Source organism: Diabrotica virgifera, chromosome 5, assembly GCF_917563875.1.
Source record: "Diabrotica virgifera virgifera chromosome 5, PGI_DIABVI_V3a".
NCBI classification, from domain to species: domain Eukaryota; kingdom Metazoa; phylum Arthropoda; class Insecta; order Coleoptera; family Chrysomelidae; genus Diabrotica; species Diabrotica virgifera.
This window is the reverse complement of record NC_065447.1, coordinates 193,150,111-193,168,720: the sequence shown is the minus strand read 5'-3', so window position 1 is coordinate 193,168,720 and position 18,610 is coordinate 193,150,111. Positions and strand designations below refer to the sequence as shown.

At 33.6% G+C, this 18,610-nt stretch overlaps 1 protein-coding gene across 1 annotated transcript in view; it reads left to right on the top strand.

Moving 5' to 3' along the window:
- LOC126885248 (phosphoribosylformylglycinamidine synthase-like) overlaps nucleotides 1-18,610 on the top strand; it is a 79,698-nt gene that overhangs the window by 46,906 nt on the left and 14,182 nt on the right. Inside the window, exons 7-10 of the mRNA XM_050651731.1 lie at nucleotides 1,187-1,553; nucleotides 1,642-1,830; nucleotides 5,035-5,237; nucleotides 5,933-6,072. Of these exons, the coding sequence (XP_050507688.1) occupies nucleotides 1,187-1,553; nucleotides 1,642-1,830; nucleotides 5,035-5,237; nucleotides 5,933-6,072 (899 nt within the window). The remainder of the gene's footprint in view (nucleotides 1-1,186; nucleotides 1,554-1,641; nucleotides 1,831-5,034; nucleotides 5,238-5,932; nucleotides 6,073-18,610) is intronic.

Here is an 18,610-nt window from a genome sequence, read left to right as displayed (position 1 = left end):
AAGGATCTCCCCGGCAAAAATGCCATACGATATTATTATTATTATTTCAGTAAAGTCGTCCCAGGAACGCAACTCATAAATATTGGCAATATCATTTTAAAGTCTTTTACTTTAAAATGTATCATATGTATCTGAATTGCCGATATAAATGAGTCAAATTAAATAAATTATTAGAAGAATTTTTTTACTAAGCAACAACATTTTTGTTTATGTTAGTAGTATTTTGTATTTTGACAACGGCACCCGATTTGGGCGTCGAAACGTTAATAAAATTCATTTTTTAATAATATTGTGGCTTATTTCCCATTATAAATAGTTAAAATTGATTATTGAATAAAAACATTTTTTTAAGTTTATTGATTTTGAGTAACGATATACCTAGTTCAACTTGTAAATTTAGTAGTTTCGTTTATGAAATTGTGTGATTGTTTTTTTACAAAAATCCTTTTTATAATCCTTTATAAATCTCAGGTTAAGATTAATTGTCGCCCTTCTTGAAGTTTCTTAGAATTCAGTATTTCTTTTTTCGTTTTGTCCGTCTGTTATCCATCTGTTATTATTGTTCTATTACTCATATTCATACCCCATAATAAAGCTCCCGTGAATGACCAACGAGGCCTTTGGATTATAATTATATACGATTGTATTATTACCACCTGAACTCGTCCTTTTATCGGATTTATACTCAGCCATTGCCACTGCTGCTGCCGCTGCCGGAAATATTGCCCGAAATACGATATCGACGCGAGTGAGGTGTTCACATCAGTTTCTCGCCAATGTCCTCACAACTCATTTACCGAACGACTCTCAAGAATGGAATGTGATGACAGCATCATCTTGCTCCCTTACTCACTTGCCGCTTTGCCAGCGGCAAGTGAGAGAGAGAGTAGTTGAATGTGAATACTTCCTCGCGCTCGCGCTGCCAGTCCTTTGACTTCCATCTCGAAAACCGACTTTTGAGGGAACGCCGTGCAATGGCAGTAGCATGAGCAGCAGCAGCGCGAGTGAGCTATTTACACATTCACGCTGCCCACTTCCCTGCCCAATTCCCTGTCCAACAGGACTGAGTGTAAATGCAGTATAAGAATCTGAAGACCATACAAATAGTTTTGGAAACCTTGATAACTTTCCACAGCAATTTGCGTGTTTTCTTAGAAATTATTTAAACATTTTCTTTTATTTACAGGAAGGTATAGCGTCATCTATTGGAGAGCAACCTATCAAAGGTTTAGTGAACACTGCAGCCGGTGCTAGAATGACGGTAGTCGAAGCTTTAAGCAACCTCGTATTCGCCGGTATCACCAGTTTACGCGACGTCAAATGCAGTGGTAACTGGATGTGGGCTGCCAAGCTCCCTGGCGAAGGAGCAGCTCTGTATGACGCATGCAAAGCTATGTGTGACCTCATGAGCGAGTTAGGAATCGCCATCGATGGTGGAAAGGATTCTTTGAGTATGGCAGCTAGAGTTGGAAAAGACACTGTCAAAGCTCCAGGAACCTTAGTAGTTTCTACTTATGCTCCTTGTCCTGATATTAGAAAAGTTGTGACCCCTGGTAAGTTTTTATTTTGTAATCATACTCAAAAAAACTAGTTTCATTTATTATGGTACACAATATTTCAAACAGATATTTCATTTTCTAGATTTCAAAGCGCCTTCTATGGGAAAAACAGGAACCATTCTGTTCGTAGATCTTTCCCGAAGTGACAGTAGACTTGGTGGTTCGGCATTAGCTCAAGCATTTGGTCAACTTGGAGAGGAATCTCCCGATCTTCATAGCGCTGAAGAATTAGTAAATGCATTTAATGCAACACAACAGTTAATAAAAGATGGTAAGTACAATATTATGAATAATTGTCCAATATTTGAGAGATCTTCTTCTTCTTCTTTTATATAGGCGGTACTGCCTGTTTTTCTTCAACGGTGCCTTTCATTCTGCCCCTAAGTTGTCATTCCATCTTTTCCTTGGGCGTCCTATACTTCTTCTGCCTAACGGTGACTTGTCCCTGGCTATTTTTACTATCCTTGATTCAGACATCCTGCTTATGTGTTCATTCCACTCTTCTTTTTTGTTCTTTACCCAGGTATTTATATTGTCTACCCCATATATACGTCTGATTTCCTCACTTCTTACCCTATCCTGTAGTCCTTTTCTAGCCATCCTTTTTAAGATCTTCATTTCGTTGGTCTCCAAATGTCTTCGTGTTTTGCTTGTATCTGGTCTTGTTTCGGCCGTGTAAGTCATAACTGGCCTAATAACTGACATAATATATTCGGGCCTTTGTTTCCAATCTTAGGTGTTTGTTTTCCAAATTGTGTCGTTTAGGCATCCGGCCGTTCTATTGGCTTTAATTATTTGGTATTTTACCTTTTCTTCGATATTGTTGTCGGCTGATAGATTAATTCCCAGGTATATGAAAGTCATTAATTGTAAATTTGATTGCTTAACTCCAATTTGCGTCTTATTGGTTCTTTGGCTATTACTAAGCTTTTTGTTTTTTGGGCTGATATTTTCATATTCATTTCCTTTGCGTTAATGTTGAATTCATGCAGTAATCTTTGTAGGTCGTCTTCGCACTCTGCTACTAACAGGGTGTCATCAGCGTAACATTTGAGAGTTAAAACATAATTTATTTAATTTCAACATATAATAATATCGTATGGCATTTTGCCGGGGAGATCCTTTCGGACAGTTCCGGCGCCATTTACATCTTTAACCCTGTTTCAAGTAACTAGTGTAGATGTAACACTAGCCCAGGGGACCGGCGGCTTAACGTACTCTCCGAATCAGGGTGAACGGCTCGTATCATTTTTAGAAATGAAAATTGTTGCACATTTAAGGATTAGAGAGAAGAAAAGCTCGACACGTTAAATGCCAAATTAAACAAAATATAAAAATATACTTGGTGCTACTTAACTTTTTGATGTACCTCGGTAGCTCGTAAGTCTTCAGAGACCTAGGGGCGTGGATTCTTAATAGATGTTAAATAAAATTGAAACTCAATTGCTCGGGGGGCGCCATAATTAAAAAAGAAAATATCATTATATTATTATGTTTACTTATAAAAAAATATAAAACTAAGAATGCCGGCTACTTGAAATATCTGTACTTACCGTAGGCTACTTTCATGCGTGATTCCTTTATAAAAAGGATAGAGATTGGTAAAGAAAATCTAATAATTAAACACAATTCTTACTTTATTGAAACACACAAAACTTTAGCAAAGTTGTTAAAAAAAAAGTCTTTAATCATTTTACTAATTGGCGAGAAAACGTAAGAGTTCAACAATTAAAAATAGCGCAAGTACCTTGTTGTGTTCTTTATCCGTGGGTGATCCATAATCCATCCATGCGGCAGTTACGGTGTTAAACATTGTCCTGATGTTATGGTACATTTGTTGTCACGGCACATAACGACACTCATTTTGACAGATAATACAGCTATTAATTATATTAGAGATGAAATTATATCGTTTATTGTATGCAACACTTGGATAATATTATTATTACTTAAACTTGTTAAAAAAACGAAAAACTTTTCGACAAAAGAAAACCAATAAATCAGTTTAATCCATCACTAGAAACACAAAATACGGTCGAGAATTTACACTCTACGACCACAGCAGCCACTTAAGCCTACTTCGGCTCTGGAACAAAAACTGAACTGTACTAAATGCAAACAACTATATCCATTGAACTATTATCCACAATTTTCTACGTCAGCAAGGCCAAGAGCCTGCTGACGGAAAGGTACCAACTTCTTACTCTAGACTACCAGAACTGATCTCTCTTCTAGACTAATCCGAACTGATCACGAATCCTCTTCGGACTCTCTCACAACCTAAAACTTATTCCATCTCCACATTTTTCCATCCTACTCAACCATGTCCGGTTTTACCAATCAAAAAATTTAGTCAATTTCCACTCTTCATTTCAAAACGAATAGAAAAGATTTAAGCAAATTTCAACCACGCCCTCAAAGGCAATAACTCTTTCTCTCGCAAATAGGACTAAACCAAACGAAACTCTAATAGTTATATCTCAGCTCAATATTCTCCCAGGCTTTTTCGCAACGTTCGCAAAACTGCACGTGTAATCTTGTTGTATTACATAAACACCCTCAAAAACACTTATCTCTACAACGGTATGCACTATATAAACAAACCAACTCCAAAATATCATATTTTGGAAGAAGAATATATAGAATAATTTATGACTCCAATTCTTTTGATAAAAAAACCGACAATTCATTTCACGAGGGAATAACGGCTAACAAAACATGGCATTTCTAAAACCTACGTTCTTCGGAATGAGAACTTAAAAATATTCATGTGAATCGAGAACGAACTACGTAATACCACAGATTCATGAGAAATGAAAAAGAATCACACATCTCCACTCAACAAACAAATACAATTTCTGAAACGGATTTACCTTCTTCTTCAGGTTCCTTCCCCTATCGGAGGTTGGAAATCATCATCGCTATTCTAATTTTATTGGCCGCACTTCTGAATAATTCTAATGAGCTGCAACCGCACCAATCTCTCAAATTTCTTAGCCAGGATATTTTGCGTCGTCCTGGGTTTCTCTTCCCTTGTATCTTCCCTTGCATAATTAACCTAAGTAATACGTACTTCTCGTCCTCATTATAGGACCCAGATATTGAATCTTTCTAATTTTAACAGTTTTTATTACTTCATATTCTTTCTTCATTCTTTGTAACACCTCTATATTAGCTACTTTTTCAGTCCACGATATTCTGTGGATTCTCCTGTAGCACCACATCTCAAAGGAGTTTTTGGATTTGAGTTTGGATTTACCATACAAGGTGAAAACAGCATATTAGGGATTTTAAAACGTTAATGATTTTTGCACCCGTTACAAAATGTCGGTGTCGAGAATCGAATTCATGCTCTCTGGCTAATGAAGCCAGTACCTTTCCGCCGAGCTACGGCCGTTCACTTCAACGTATTAAAAATAACGCATGAATCCATTAATCCCTAGACTTTATATACATTTTATAATTTCTTTTTTAGATTCAATTTTGGCAGGACACGATATCAGCGATGGTGGCTTAATCGTATGCCTATTAGAAATGTGCTTCGCAGGAATATGTGGTATGGAAGTTGATGTTCAACATAGACAAGGCAAACCACTTAATATTTTGTTTGCTGAAGAAGTTGGATGGGTACTGGAAGTTTTGGATGAAGATGTTGCTCACTGCCTGAATGTGTTTTCGGTAAAACTCTTTTATTTTTTCTTTTATTTATTATTACCAAATACCATAAGTAATTGGACATTAGCTAATGGATGATAGTTGACATCAAAATAAAGCATTTGAGCTGAAATTGCTTTTTAGTTCTACAAGGTGATTAATTAAAGACAGGACATGTTGGTAAAGGGGATTAATATTGATATGACCCAAGATAAAATTGTGTGGAGAAATGCAATTAAGGAAGACGACCCCCTATAGAGTTAAGGTAAACAGAGAATGATGAGGGTGATTCATTAAAACTATTTAACTGATTTAAGTGAAATTTGGTATGCATAATAAGAAAATGTTATTAGTTTTACCATTCACACCAGGTAGTGCCACCTACTATAATATTGGGTCGTTAATGTGACCATAATTTTTTTTCCACCCTGTATGTACATTCTCGGTAAAAAACATGAAATAACATTCAATTCTACACAAAAAATTTATTCTTTCAAATCAAAAAAGTATACCGTTTTCGAAATAAACATATTATTTTGTTAACGATGTGCATGTCTGTATTTAATTTTTCGATTTTAAGCAAATCTGCGGTGTCAAGAATAATACGGACAGAAAATCTTTATCCGTATCGTTTTAATCCACTGCACAATCTTTACAAAGTAATACAAGCATATAAATGAATAACCTTATTAATAAACGTAAAATTTGTTCACTTCTAGAATCACAACGTCCCAGTATTCAAAATAGGAAAGACTGTTGGATATGGAGTTAAATCTAAATTTGGAATAATAGCCAACCATGCTTGCCTAGAAAGTACAATTCTACCTTTGATGAAGCTTTGGGAAGAGACTAGTTATAGGTAAGAGTTTAATTTGATTATAATTACATCTATTATTTTCTCGTATCCTTACAATTTTCAACTATTTCTGTAATGTACAATCTATTCGCGATTTCATTTTTGCAACCTTTGCTTGGCGTCATCCAAACCACACATGAAGCCGTCAGTCCCGACTACATAAGTAATCGTTAACACCAAATCCTGAGCCAGAAGTGTAAACTTCTGAATCACTGTGGGTGATCCACATGGATGAATGGAAGATGTACAGTTGTTAGCTGTAGTACGACCGATTATAACAACAAATGGATTACGAAGAAAAAAAAGTTTCTTGGATAGGCGTTGTTATCAATGGAGGGTACCGCAGAGAATGAGGGAAGATCTCGAAATTAGTATAACCAGTAAACGACATATAGGCCACATAATTTGCAACGATATAAGTTTAAAATCATACTACAAACCACATATAGCATTATACGAAAAAAAATGGTCCAGGAAGAATAAAGAATAAAATGATTCAACCTGATTGCTTTATGATAGCCACTACAAGAGTAAAAACAGTTTCAATACCTACATTATTTAATCATACAACTTATATAGACGGATAATCAATAGATGAAAAGAATCAAAGGAATATACAGAGCTGGGCAATACCCGAATTTTGTACTCTAAGTACATTTTGGGTACTCAGTACCCAGTACCCGAATACATTTTCAATAAAGTACTCGGTACTCGTACCCGTAGCATATGGGTTAAAATACCCGGTATGGTACGTTTAGCAGTAAATGGTTGACTTCAATGGTCAATACTTGTACTGGTACTTCAATAGTATAAAAGGTCCGTTTTCAGGTAAAATTTAAATATGTCTGAATGTTTGTTTTTCTATAATCTTAACAATTAAAATAAATTTAATTTATTTTAAAACTCATTTGAAAACAATAATTTCGGGTATATAAGGCAAAGCAATAGCTATTTGTATAACAAGGGAGGAAAGTGCTATTTTTCCTCCCGAGAATGAAGTTTACTGCCCGACGCGTAGCGGAGGGCAGTAATCATTCGAGGGAGGAAAAGGCACTTTACTCTCATGTTATACATATGGTTTTTCCACCTTCTTCAAATAACAAGATGTACATTTTTTCATTTTTACTTAATTTATTTATGTAACTAACCAACAAAATATATTAGAACTACATAACAAGTAGGTACAATATAACTGTCAAATATAAGTCAAATTATTAATGTAAACATTGTTAACTCAAAATAACAATTTACTGTTTTTTACCATTCTGCAAAATACAGGGTGCTTTATAAATAAACGTTAAAATGTATAAATACTTACGTAATAGAAAATAGATATTGCACAGGGCGTCAATAAGTTGTATTTCATAAATGAAATACCATGACGTCACTTCTACTTTTCCTCCCTAGGGAGGAAAAATATTTTCCTCCCTAGGGAGGAAAAGTACAACATTCCTCCCTACAATCAGGTCCGGAAAAGTGTACTTTCGGTAGAGGTAGGTGGAAATAGCTATTTGTATAACAAGGGAGGAAAGTGCTTCTTTTCCTCCCGAGAATGAAGTTTACTGCCCGACGCGTAGCGGAGGGCAGTAATCATTCAAGGGAGGAAATGGAACTTTACTCCCATGTTATACATATGGTTTTTCCACCTTCCTCAAATAACAAGTCATTTTATCATTTTTACTTAATTTATTTGTGTAACTTTTCTCCCTAGGGAGGAAAAATAAAAGTGACGTCATGGTATTTCATTCATGAAATATAACTTATTGACGCCCTGTACAATATCTATTTTCTATTACGTAAGTATCTATACATTTTAACGTTTATTTAAAAACACTCTGTATTTTGCAGAATGGTAAAAAACAGTAAATTGTTATTCTGATTTAACAATGTTTACATTAATAATTTGACTTATATTTGACAGTTGACAGTTATATTGTACTTACTTGTTAGTTTTAGTTCTAATAAATTTTGGTGGTTAGTTACATAAATAAATTAAGTAAAAATGAAAAAATTACTTGTTATTTGAGGAAGGTGGAAAAACCATATGTATAACATGGGAGTAAAGTGCCTTTTCCTCCCTTGAATGATTACTGCCCTCCGCTACGCGTCGGGCAGTAAACTTCATTCTCGGGAGGAAAAGTAGCACTTTCCTCCCTTGTTATACAAATAGCTATTACATCCGTTTTTTTGTTTTTGTCGTCGTAATTATTGTAGATTTTGTGGATTCTTTGCTTTATTATAGGAGTACCGTCTAGTCAGTGTTAATTGTCAAAAGACCAAATCTGTCTACCTCGGTTGCTTATCGTTCCGGGTGGGTCTTAACAATAGGCCAGGTCAGATAAATTTAATAATTTTTACGACCGCACTAATTAATTATGCGAGTGCATTTTCAGAGTACTTTTTGCAAGTCTAAACCTGTCGCTGCATGTGGGAGAGCAAATGAATAGCAACACGCAAAAAGGCCGTTTTAGTATCAGTCATTCGTCAAGTCAAGCAACGCCTATTCTCTTATGCTACAGTGTAGATAGCCCTCGAAGAAATGCTCTAACTGAGGAAAACTTTGAAAAATTAGTTATCTTAAAAGCCAATAAAATTAATCAGTGCGTGTGAGTGGTGTTATACTGGTTATTTCGTTTATAGAGATATTCTGGCCAATAGAAACCTTCAAGAATAAAAATTACAGCGGAAATGTTTTTCGATAATTTCCCGTCGTCAAGTATTACGTCAGATGCTCTTCGTTGCTATTAGTGATGAGCAAAATAAGAACAAGACCAAGACCAGGCTAGTCGGTCTTGGTCTTGTTCTTGCAAGCTTGGTCTTGGTCTTGGTCTTGCAGCTAAAAGGCAGTCTTGGTCTTGGTCTTGCACTAGCCGGTCTTGTTCTTGGTCTTGGTCTTGCTGCAAGAGTCTTGCTGGTCTTGCTTTTTTGGTAGTGATAATTTGAACCAAACAATTTCGAATAAAATGTACATTGAAATAAATAAAGATGTGAAGAATGAAACTATATTTTTTGCTATAAAATTTTAACAGAATGTAGAATGTAGTTTCAAACGGATACCAATTTTAACATTATACATTCACCTAATGACCTAATTATTTCCCTCCTTATAAAGATATTAGAGTATATTTTTATAATGGTAATGTTTATCAGTAGGAAAAACCTGCATTTACAACCCTTGTTGCAATTGCCGGCCTTCGGTTGTGTCACGTTGTGTTTTGCATGCTGTCGATACCTGCCGCCTGCCTTCAGACCACGTCTTGAGTCTGGATTATTGTTTATTGCCCCTGTATTTTAATAAAATGTTAAAGAAAAAGAGCTTCTTAAAGGTGCCACAAATGGTCGGGGACTTTCAATTCACGGATTTTACGAAAAGGGATAAACGGTTTATAGTTGTTAACAGATAATGATCTGTTCCTTTCACTCGAACACTGTAGTATTTATCCTACGAGGGTCAAATTTAAGAACATAAATTAATTTTTTTTAAGAGAACACAACTATTTTTTACTCTATTTAATCATTATTTAATATAATTAACTTTTTTTATAAACTAACTAAAACATACTTTTTAGTAAATACGTACATATTTACCATACCTATTTATAGACCTAATACTATAACATAATAACTAAACCTAATGGGGAGTTATAAACGCTTAATTCTGTAATTTGTTATCTTGCAGTTCTTTAATTTTATTTAAACTACATTGCTCTCGTAACACGAGTTATTCGCACTTTTTATTTTCACATATTTTTGGATTCAATACCCATTATGACATTTAAAAAGTTGAAAATATTCGGATGTGGGTAGTAAAAACTAGAATTTAAAACACACTGAAATGATGCGCATGCGTTTCAAGTGCGGCACGTACTATATTTGTACTACTGGCCCTTTCTGGGGAAAACCTAGATTATTCCAAATAGTTTTCAACTATGAAATCAGTAAAATTCTTTACGCGTTTGTCATCCGGGATTTTCACAAATAATTCAACTTCCAACTTTCGTTGATTGTAAAAAAATAATCCAAAAAATAATTTTAAAAATTTCGCAGTATCGGAATTTTTGTCATTATATTGAGAAACTGAACCTAAGCTTTGGATTTTGCGATACCAAGCTTGACACATTACAATCGACAACCAGTTATTTTTTATTCAGGCCACAATGCTTTCACAGCATTGTGAATCCCGTTTCAAAATCTATTATGATATTTTTTGTATTCATTTTAAATTTAACGACCTACATTTTTCCTCGATTATGCGAAAAGAATTGAAATAAGTGTCAGTATTTTTTTAGACAAAAAAGTGAAAACTACTGGTACATAAAAACCGTTTTTAATTGCATTTTTTTTTTAATGGATTACCCTATCTATAATTACATTTTTTTTTGTCTTACAAGTAATTTTAATTGTCCTTGAACTGTCGCCGTTTGAAAACTTGCCTTCTGGACACTTTGAAGGTTGAGAAAATGCAAACCGTTGGACTTAATCAAAACGACTTAAAAATATAACCAAAATATTATGTATTTTAAAAATTCGATATTGTTTAAGGTTTCTTACAATGTCAATATATATTATTGAACTAAAAAAATAAAGTTAAATAATAAAATCCAATTTTTCTCAAAAAAGTGCAAGAGTCTTGCAGGTTGGTCTTGGTCTTGCGTGGTCTTGCAAGGTTCGGTCTTGGTCTTGGTCTTGTTCTTGCAAGCTTGGTCTGGGTCTTGGTCTTGCAACCAAAAGGCGGTCTTGGTCTTGGTCTTGCTGTAAGACCAATACCAAGACCGCAAGACCAAGGCCAGTCTCGCTCATCACTAGTTGCTATGCAAAAATTAACATTCAGTGACATTAATGACAATCGATGTTTTACAACTTGTCAAATAGAGCACCAAGAACATGTCAAGCAAATATTCAGGCAAAGATATCAATAAAATATTAGTTAAAATTATTTAGAAAACAGTTTTATTCATGAAATAATCTCACCAAATTACACTCGAGCTCTTAAAATTACCGATTTGTTTTGCCCTCGTGACACTTTGACATAATTTCACTACCCTTCGGGTCGTGAAACTAAAACTGTCAAAGTGTCACTCAGGAGACAAATCGATAATTTTAGAGCTCTTGTGTAATTACTACTGATTATGAATCGATGATTAATTTTTAAAATTCTTATGTTTTTATTTCAGTTGGAATTGTACGTTATTTTATGTTTTCATTACTCATAAATAAATATGTTTAGAAAAGCAGAGATAATTATTACCTTCTTACCTTTTTTCGGGTTCTGTATTCGAATTTACTCGAAATAGGTACCCGAGAAATTCGGGTAATTGTACTTTGAGTATTGTACTCTGAGTACTTTTTTTGAGCAATGTACTCGGTACTCTGTACTCGTTCCTCAAATATGAAAAGCACCCGGTTACCTGTACTCGAGTACAATTTATCAGTACCAGACCCAGCTCTGCGAATATACAAGGTCACTCGCTTCTCGCCTGAGTCAATAATGACTTTTTGTACCAAATAAACAATACTGGACCACGAAGGTATAGTCACATTTAGGATAAGGATAATTTAGGAGTTTCCATGCATGTTTCTGTCAAAAAGTCTATAATAATTATATTACATTGTTGAGACTTCTCTTTTTAACTGATTGGTTGTTAACTGGATATATATGGGACAAAAGAAATGAAACGACATCTCACTTATAAATTATATATTAATAATAGGTAAAGGAAAAATAAATTTAGACCGTAAGTACATATCGACGGCGGAAAAGTAGGAACTCGTAAGTGGCAAGATGATGATTTTACAGGAGACCAAAAAAACCGAATCATTTTTCATTTAGGGCGTATCTTATTATGTTTAGTAGTATCGTTTTCCGTAATGTAAAGCCTTCTGGAAATTTTCCCAACTTTAACCGCTGGTTAATAGATGCCGCTACACTTATTCTAAAGCGAAAACCGGAATAACTCATGTTATGCAAATTTTTCAGTTACGAGGTCCTGTCAAAAAATGTAATACTAGGATAACCTACACAGTAACTAGATGCGCAGAAGCAAACACGCTGGAAAACATAAGACAATAAAACGAACCGAAAACGCACTAGGTACTCACAAAAATAAAGCTAAAATTAGTATAGGGCTAATGAACTTTCGCATCAAGAATTTACAAAATGGTTATAATAAAACTCTTGTGAGGTATCCAGCGATGTGTTCCAAGTCCATAAGAGGAGAAAATCAATGGTAAAGAATGTAACCAAGATCATCGTAATAAAAAAAGGGAAACCCTACAAAGAGAAACATATTACTAACCTAAACTTAACAAAACTATGTAAGCGGAATAGTTCAATTCCTATAGCAACTATAAATAAGCAAAAATGAAACCTAAAATAGGATCATGTATTAACTTATGGTCAGAAGAGGTTTAAGGGGACACATATACCAATATCTACTCTTCTTTTCCCACAAAGTATTTACCACCAATGAATACTGACTACCCCTCTCGATTATGTGGTTTAAGATCTAAAAACTGCAGTAAAAAAAATGAATGAACTTATTAATTTAATAATGCAAAAAAAAACTGCTAACATTCCTTATTTTTGTTTAGTGGCGTGCTGACAATCCTGGTCCTTCGCCTGGATACAAATTCTTAGAAAATTTATATAGACTGATCTTTGTGTGTATTGTATATCGATTCTATGAATCGATAGCCTAGTCCAGGGGTCACCAATTGGCGGACCGCGGTCCGCATCCGGACCGTCGCACAGTGGTGAATTTCGCCGAAAACCTGGCCAAAATGTAAAAATCTAAGTTTATAGGTATACCCTGAGAAAATGTATATGAACCTTGCTCTGTAAGTTTTTGAGAATCATAGACGGCCGTTAAGGGTAGAACAATACAAGCAGATCATGCATGGGCGCCCATCTAAAAATTTTTTAGGGGAGGGGCCAGACGTGAAGATGTTGCACATTACATTTTGTATACTTTGGATGACAATATATTATAGTTTAAAGCAACAGAAAAGCTAGGGGGGCCGTGGCTATGCCCATGGGCATGGGCGCCTATGAGATCATATATTTATAAATGTTAGGGTATAGAAAGTCTAATGCTCACAATCTTATTGAAGCTTTTTATTTAAACAGTTTTAAATTTATTTATTGTTTATTTAAACAGAAGTTTTAATAAACACCTTCAATAAGATTGTGACTTTCTATACCCTAACATTTACACAATGTGCTCATATCAGCAACTTGTTCATCATCATATATTTATATTGGTGTAAAGTTGTGATTGAACGACAGCGGACCAAATAAAAATTAAGTGTGTTATACAATAATATTGGGGCATTGTTTGGTTTTCATTTAGAACTATAGACGTGTATTATTTTGTTAGTTTATAGTGGATGCTATGTCTGGAGGTAAGTAGAGTATTTTTTCTTCGTAAAATAGACTTTATTTACAACATGTTTGCAAATTGGCAAGAATTTTCAATCGTTTTAAGTTTTCCAAGTTTTAAAAAGGGAAAAGTAAAAAAGTTTACTTTGCTCAGCAAAGATATTTTGTTTAATAAATAGATCAAAATGTATATAAATATTCCTCAAAAATCATCTGCAGCCAAATGCATCCTTAGCGGAATTTTTCATTTTAAAAAAATATAACATGCTGGAGAATTTGTACATGAAAAGACTTTAATGTTATATGGTCATTTAATAGAGTAAGAACAAAATATGAAGCATCTGCTCCAGTAAATTTACAGTTTTTTTACACAAGAGCCGCCGTTTTGTGTCATTTTTTTTGCTTTCTTTTTCGTAATCTTTAAGTCCTTTTACTCTTATGTATAATCCTGTTTTTGCTTCCTTACGTTTATATTTTGGTCGTGTGAGCCAAAAATTTTAATTTTTTAAAAATGAAATGCATAAACGAAACTTTGTGTTAAGAAGCCACACATTGGTAGGTAATAATTATAATTAATCGGATCCATTTACAAAATTGACCTACCTATTTTGGCTTTTTAATATAAAGTATCGTTTATGTATTTTATTTTAAAAAAAGGCAAAATTTTTGGACTCACACGACCAAAATTATTAAAAAATATAAAAATACGAAAGCAAAAAGATAGACCTATACATAAAAGTAAAATGACTTAAAGATTAAAAAAACAAGAAGAAGAAAGCAAAAAAATAACAAAAAACTGCGGTTCTTGTGTAAAAAAAACTGTAAATTTACTGGATCAGCTGCTTCATATTTTGTTCTTACTTTATTAACTGACCATAACATTAAAGTCTCTTAATGTAGAAATTCTCCAGCATGTTACAGTTTTTTAAAATGAAGAATTCCGGTAATTTTGCAACTTGTTGCAGATGATTTCTTGAGGAATATTTATATACATATTGAATTATTTATTAAGCAAAAAATCTTTGCTGACCAAAGCTGACTTTTTTTTCAAAGTTTTTTACTTTTCCCATTTTAAAACTTGGTAAACAGAAAACGATTGAAGATTCTTGCCATCATTTTGTAAGTATGTTATAAATAAAGTTTATGTTAGGAAAAAGAATCTAAAAAGTATATTGAAATACTCCACTTACCTCAAGAAATAGCATCCACTATAAAATAACAAAATAATACACGTCTATAGTTTTAAACGAAAACCTAACAATGCCTCAATTGTATAATACACTTTAATTTTATTAAGTCCGCTTTCGTTCAATCCCAACTTTACACTAATATAAATATGTGGTATGCTTGTATTGTTCTACCCTCAACGACCGTTTATGATCCTCCGAAACCTACAGAGCAAGATTCATATAAAATTTCTCGGAATATATAAACTTAAATTTTTGCATTTTGGCCAGGTTTTCGGCAAAATTCACCACTGTGCGTCGGCTAGTTTTGTGCGAACCGCCATTAACCCGGCATTGGTCGCTAGGTAGGTTGTTACGCGAGTGGTCGCGGGTGAGATTTTCTCTCACATTACCAACTTTTGCCTTCATTTACAAAATTTTACAAAAAAGATGGGGTTTCATCAACGATAAAACCATTTGCTTTATAAAGACACGACGTTTTTCTGTTTTATTATTATTATCTGTATATAAAATGTGACTATTGATGCCGCCAATATTTAACATTGAAAAATATATGGTAAGTGGCCATCTACAACTAACCCGTGAAACAGAATATAGGATTTTCATATCATCGACCACATCCACGGCGCCTTTTATTTCATCATAAAAGGATATTATTTTAGGTTTTAAGGGGGAAAATAAAATTAATTTTTATACACAGTTGGTGACGCCGGTGGTCGCTTGATGAGAGAATCTCTCACATGAAGCGCACTGACTCAACAATATGGTGATACTAAGTAAACTGAGTCACGGTCTGAGTGGACGAGTCTATTACATTGTCGAGGGAGGATAGTTAAGAGACTAAAAGGAACTACAGTGCGTATAATTTCCCAGAAAAAAATTTGTGCGCAATTTTCTGAAACCGTGAGAGAAAATCTCATATAGCGACCACTGGCGGGTTAAATTAAGAATATACCTAAGTAGTGTTTGGCAATTTTGAAAATGTTTGGCCATGAAATTGTCTACTATGTTTGGCTCAAATTATGTGTGCGAATCCGCGTTATCAAGAATGAACTTTATTAAAAATTGGTAAAGATCTCAGCTTACAGATGAATATCCCAACTCCCTAATGAGAATCAGTTGCACTAAACTAACTCCAAACTTCAGACAAGTTGTACATAACAAAAATGTCATTTTTCTCTCTGATAATTTAATTTTGTAAAAAGTTTTTCCCCTTTGTTATACTTACTATAATCATTAATTTTGAATTTAAGTAAACTGTAATATAAAATTGTCACGTGCGTTTTTTTGTATTCATTTCCTCTCTACTATATGTTAAGTGGTAGAACTTTTCAGCTGTGCATTTATTTGAAATAATTTTCAGATTTAATAAGTTTGCAACAAACATCTTGCATTGAAACTAATGTAGAAAAGATAACATGTTAATTACCCTTTTGTACTATGATTATTTATTTTAAATTCCTCAGTTTCCTTTCTACAAAACTGAAGATGTATAAAAACTTCAGCATTCAAAATATAAATTCCTAACTTTTAAAATATTCTCAGTAACAATTTACAATACTGCTATGTTCAAAATATACAATATACCGATAATAACATCAAAACAATAAACGATGAATTTATATTTTTTATATTTACTGTACCAGGAAAGCTTTAAGTCTACAGTAACCAAAAAACAATCAGATAGATATTATTAGTTTTCATTTCCATATTAGTCCATGTGTGAGGCCTCTTTCATATGAAAAATATTTCTGACTCGATTTCTGTGCGGATTCCTGTTCAAAAATATCACCTTTACACAAATCAGAACGGTGCCGGGCATAACAATTTTTTTAAACAAATTCAAAATTACCTTTTTGCCTCGAAAAATGTATTTTTAGGTTTCTTGAATGATTTTAAAGAAAAAAGGGTCTCTTGTCATATTTTTGAAAAGTTGATAGTTTTCGAGCTGTAAGCGATTTAAAATCTGAAAAATGCGAAAATACGCATTTTCGATGCTTGAAAACTCTTAAGTTTCAATAAAATGATAGATCTTTTTTGTATAAGATGACCCAAAAATTCTAAAAACATAATTTCGGGGACAAAAAAGGTGATGTTTTGAATTTAATTAATTTAATTAATACATTAAAAGTAATTGATTATAAAAAATGCCACAAGAAAATAGCTTCAGAACAACGTTTTGAATTTGCTAAAAAAATTGTTATACAATTTCTGCCCAAAAATTTCGCCCGGCACCCTTCTGATTTGTTTATAGGGGATATTTCTTAACAAGAATCCGCAAAGATACCGAATCAGAACAACCAGACACAGGCAGCATTAAATCCGGACCTCGGAAGTGTCATAGGTTTTCGAAACGGACCCTCAGGGAAACTAATTGGTGACCTCTGGCCTAGTCGATAGTACTCAGTTGTTGCTACCACATGGCGAGAAAAAGCAAAATTAATGAAAAAGTTACATTCCTTGTTTTTTCCCTGTACTCTTCAAATAACAACTATCATAGACCATAGACCACTATTACACACAATATGCTCGGAGATCTACAATACACTTATTTCAGTGCATAAGATGTATTACACATACCTGTTGACATCTTAACGAAGATGATCTATATAAGATTAATAATTGCCTGATAACTTATGTTCCACTCAGCACCAAGTTTCAGAAAACGTGTGTTAAGATGACATACCGGAATAATCGTTGATTTTGAATCTGGCAAAAACCCATGCCAGATTCTGGCTGCTACCCAAAATGTTTATTTTGATGGTTGAATTTTGAAAACATGGATGGCAATGGATGGCTGATTTTTTTTTAAATACTAATACCAATGCATATTATGACAATGAAGAACCTGTTCAGACACTTATCTTAGCAGAACTAGTCTACTTATTCATTATCTTAATATGAGCCTGACTGCAACTGAATCTTACATTGAAACCAGCGGATTTTAAAAGTCTTAACTGATTATTTTTTACTAGAAATATATAAGCCATGCTAAATGTTTTTAGTACTGATATACACTTTATTTTTGTCTAATTAATGTACGTATCTGTTGTCTTTTATCTATTGTCTTTGATTGTATTGCCTAACGCTACAACATAAATTTCAGAGTTAAAGCTAAAGTTGACGAAGTAAGAGACTTAAGTATTAAAGTTAAAAAGAAAGTGTAAGCACGACTCTCCAATACTGATGTTATAATGTCAAAATACACTATTTACACTACATTTTATGCATTATTTTTAGTCCAGAAAGCCACTTCGCATCCGCTAGGAAAAATATTCTAATTCGGATTTTTTGCACAATCTTACTCAAAAAGAACCCCTTTTAACAAATTTGCATGTTGCCAGGACCAAAAGTTGGTCAAAAATTTTTTAAACGTTTTTTTTTGTTTTTTTCTTAAAATTATTTTTTTTGCATGGAACAAATTTTTTTTAGGTTTTCTGGATCATTCCAAACAGAAAAGGTCTTTAGTGACTTTTCTCTAAAGTTGATAGTTTTTGACATATAAGAGATTAAAAATTGAAAAATTGCGAAATCGGCCATTTTTAACCCTCAAAAACTATGTGAAAAACTGAAAATTTTAATGTTGCCAAGCTAGGTAGATATTCTTTAAACATCGATTGATGAAATCCCGAAGAGTTTTTTGCAATACAATATTCAAAACTCCTTTGTTTTTTAATTGCTAATCAAGCGTGCGCGACACTATTTTCCACCGTTGCATGTGTATGCAGTATGGTGCAAATGAAAGGAATAAATTCGTTATTTCGTAAACCGGTGACTTTAAGGAAAAATCCCAAAACAAGTCGGTTTTTATTTTTAAGTTATGATATTTTGGCATATATATTATACTAGTGACGTCATCCATCTGGGCGTGAGGGCGTAATCAATGATTTTTTTAAATGAGAATACGGGTCGTGTGCTGGCTCATTTGAAAGGTTCTTCAATTCTCTATTCAGTAATATAAACATGTATATAATTA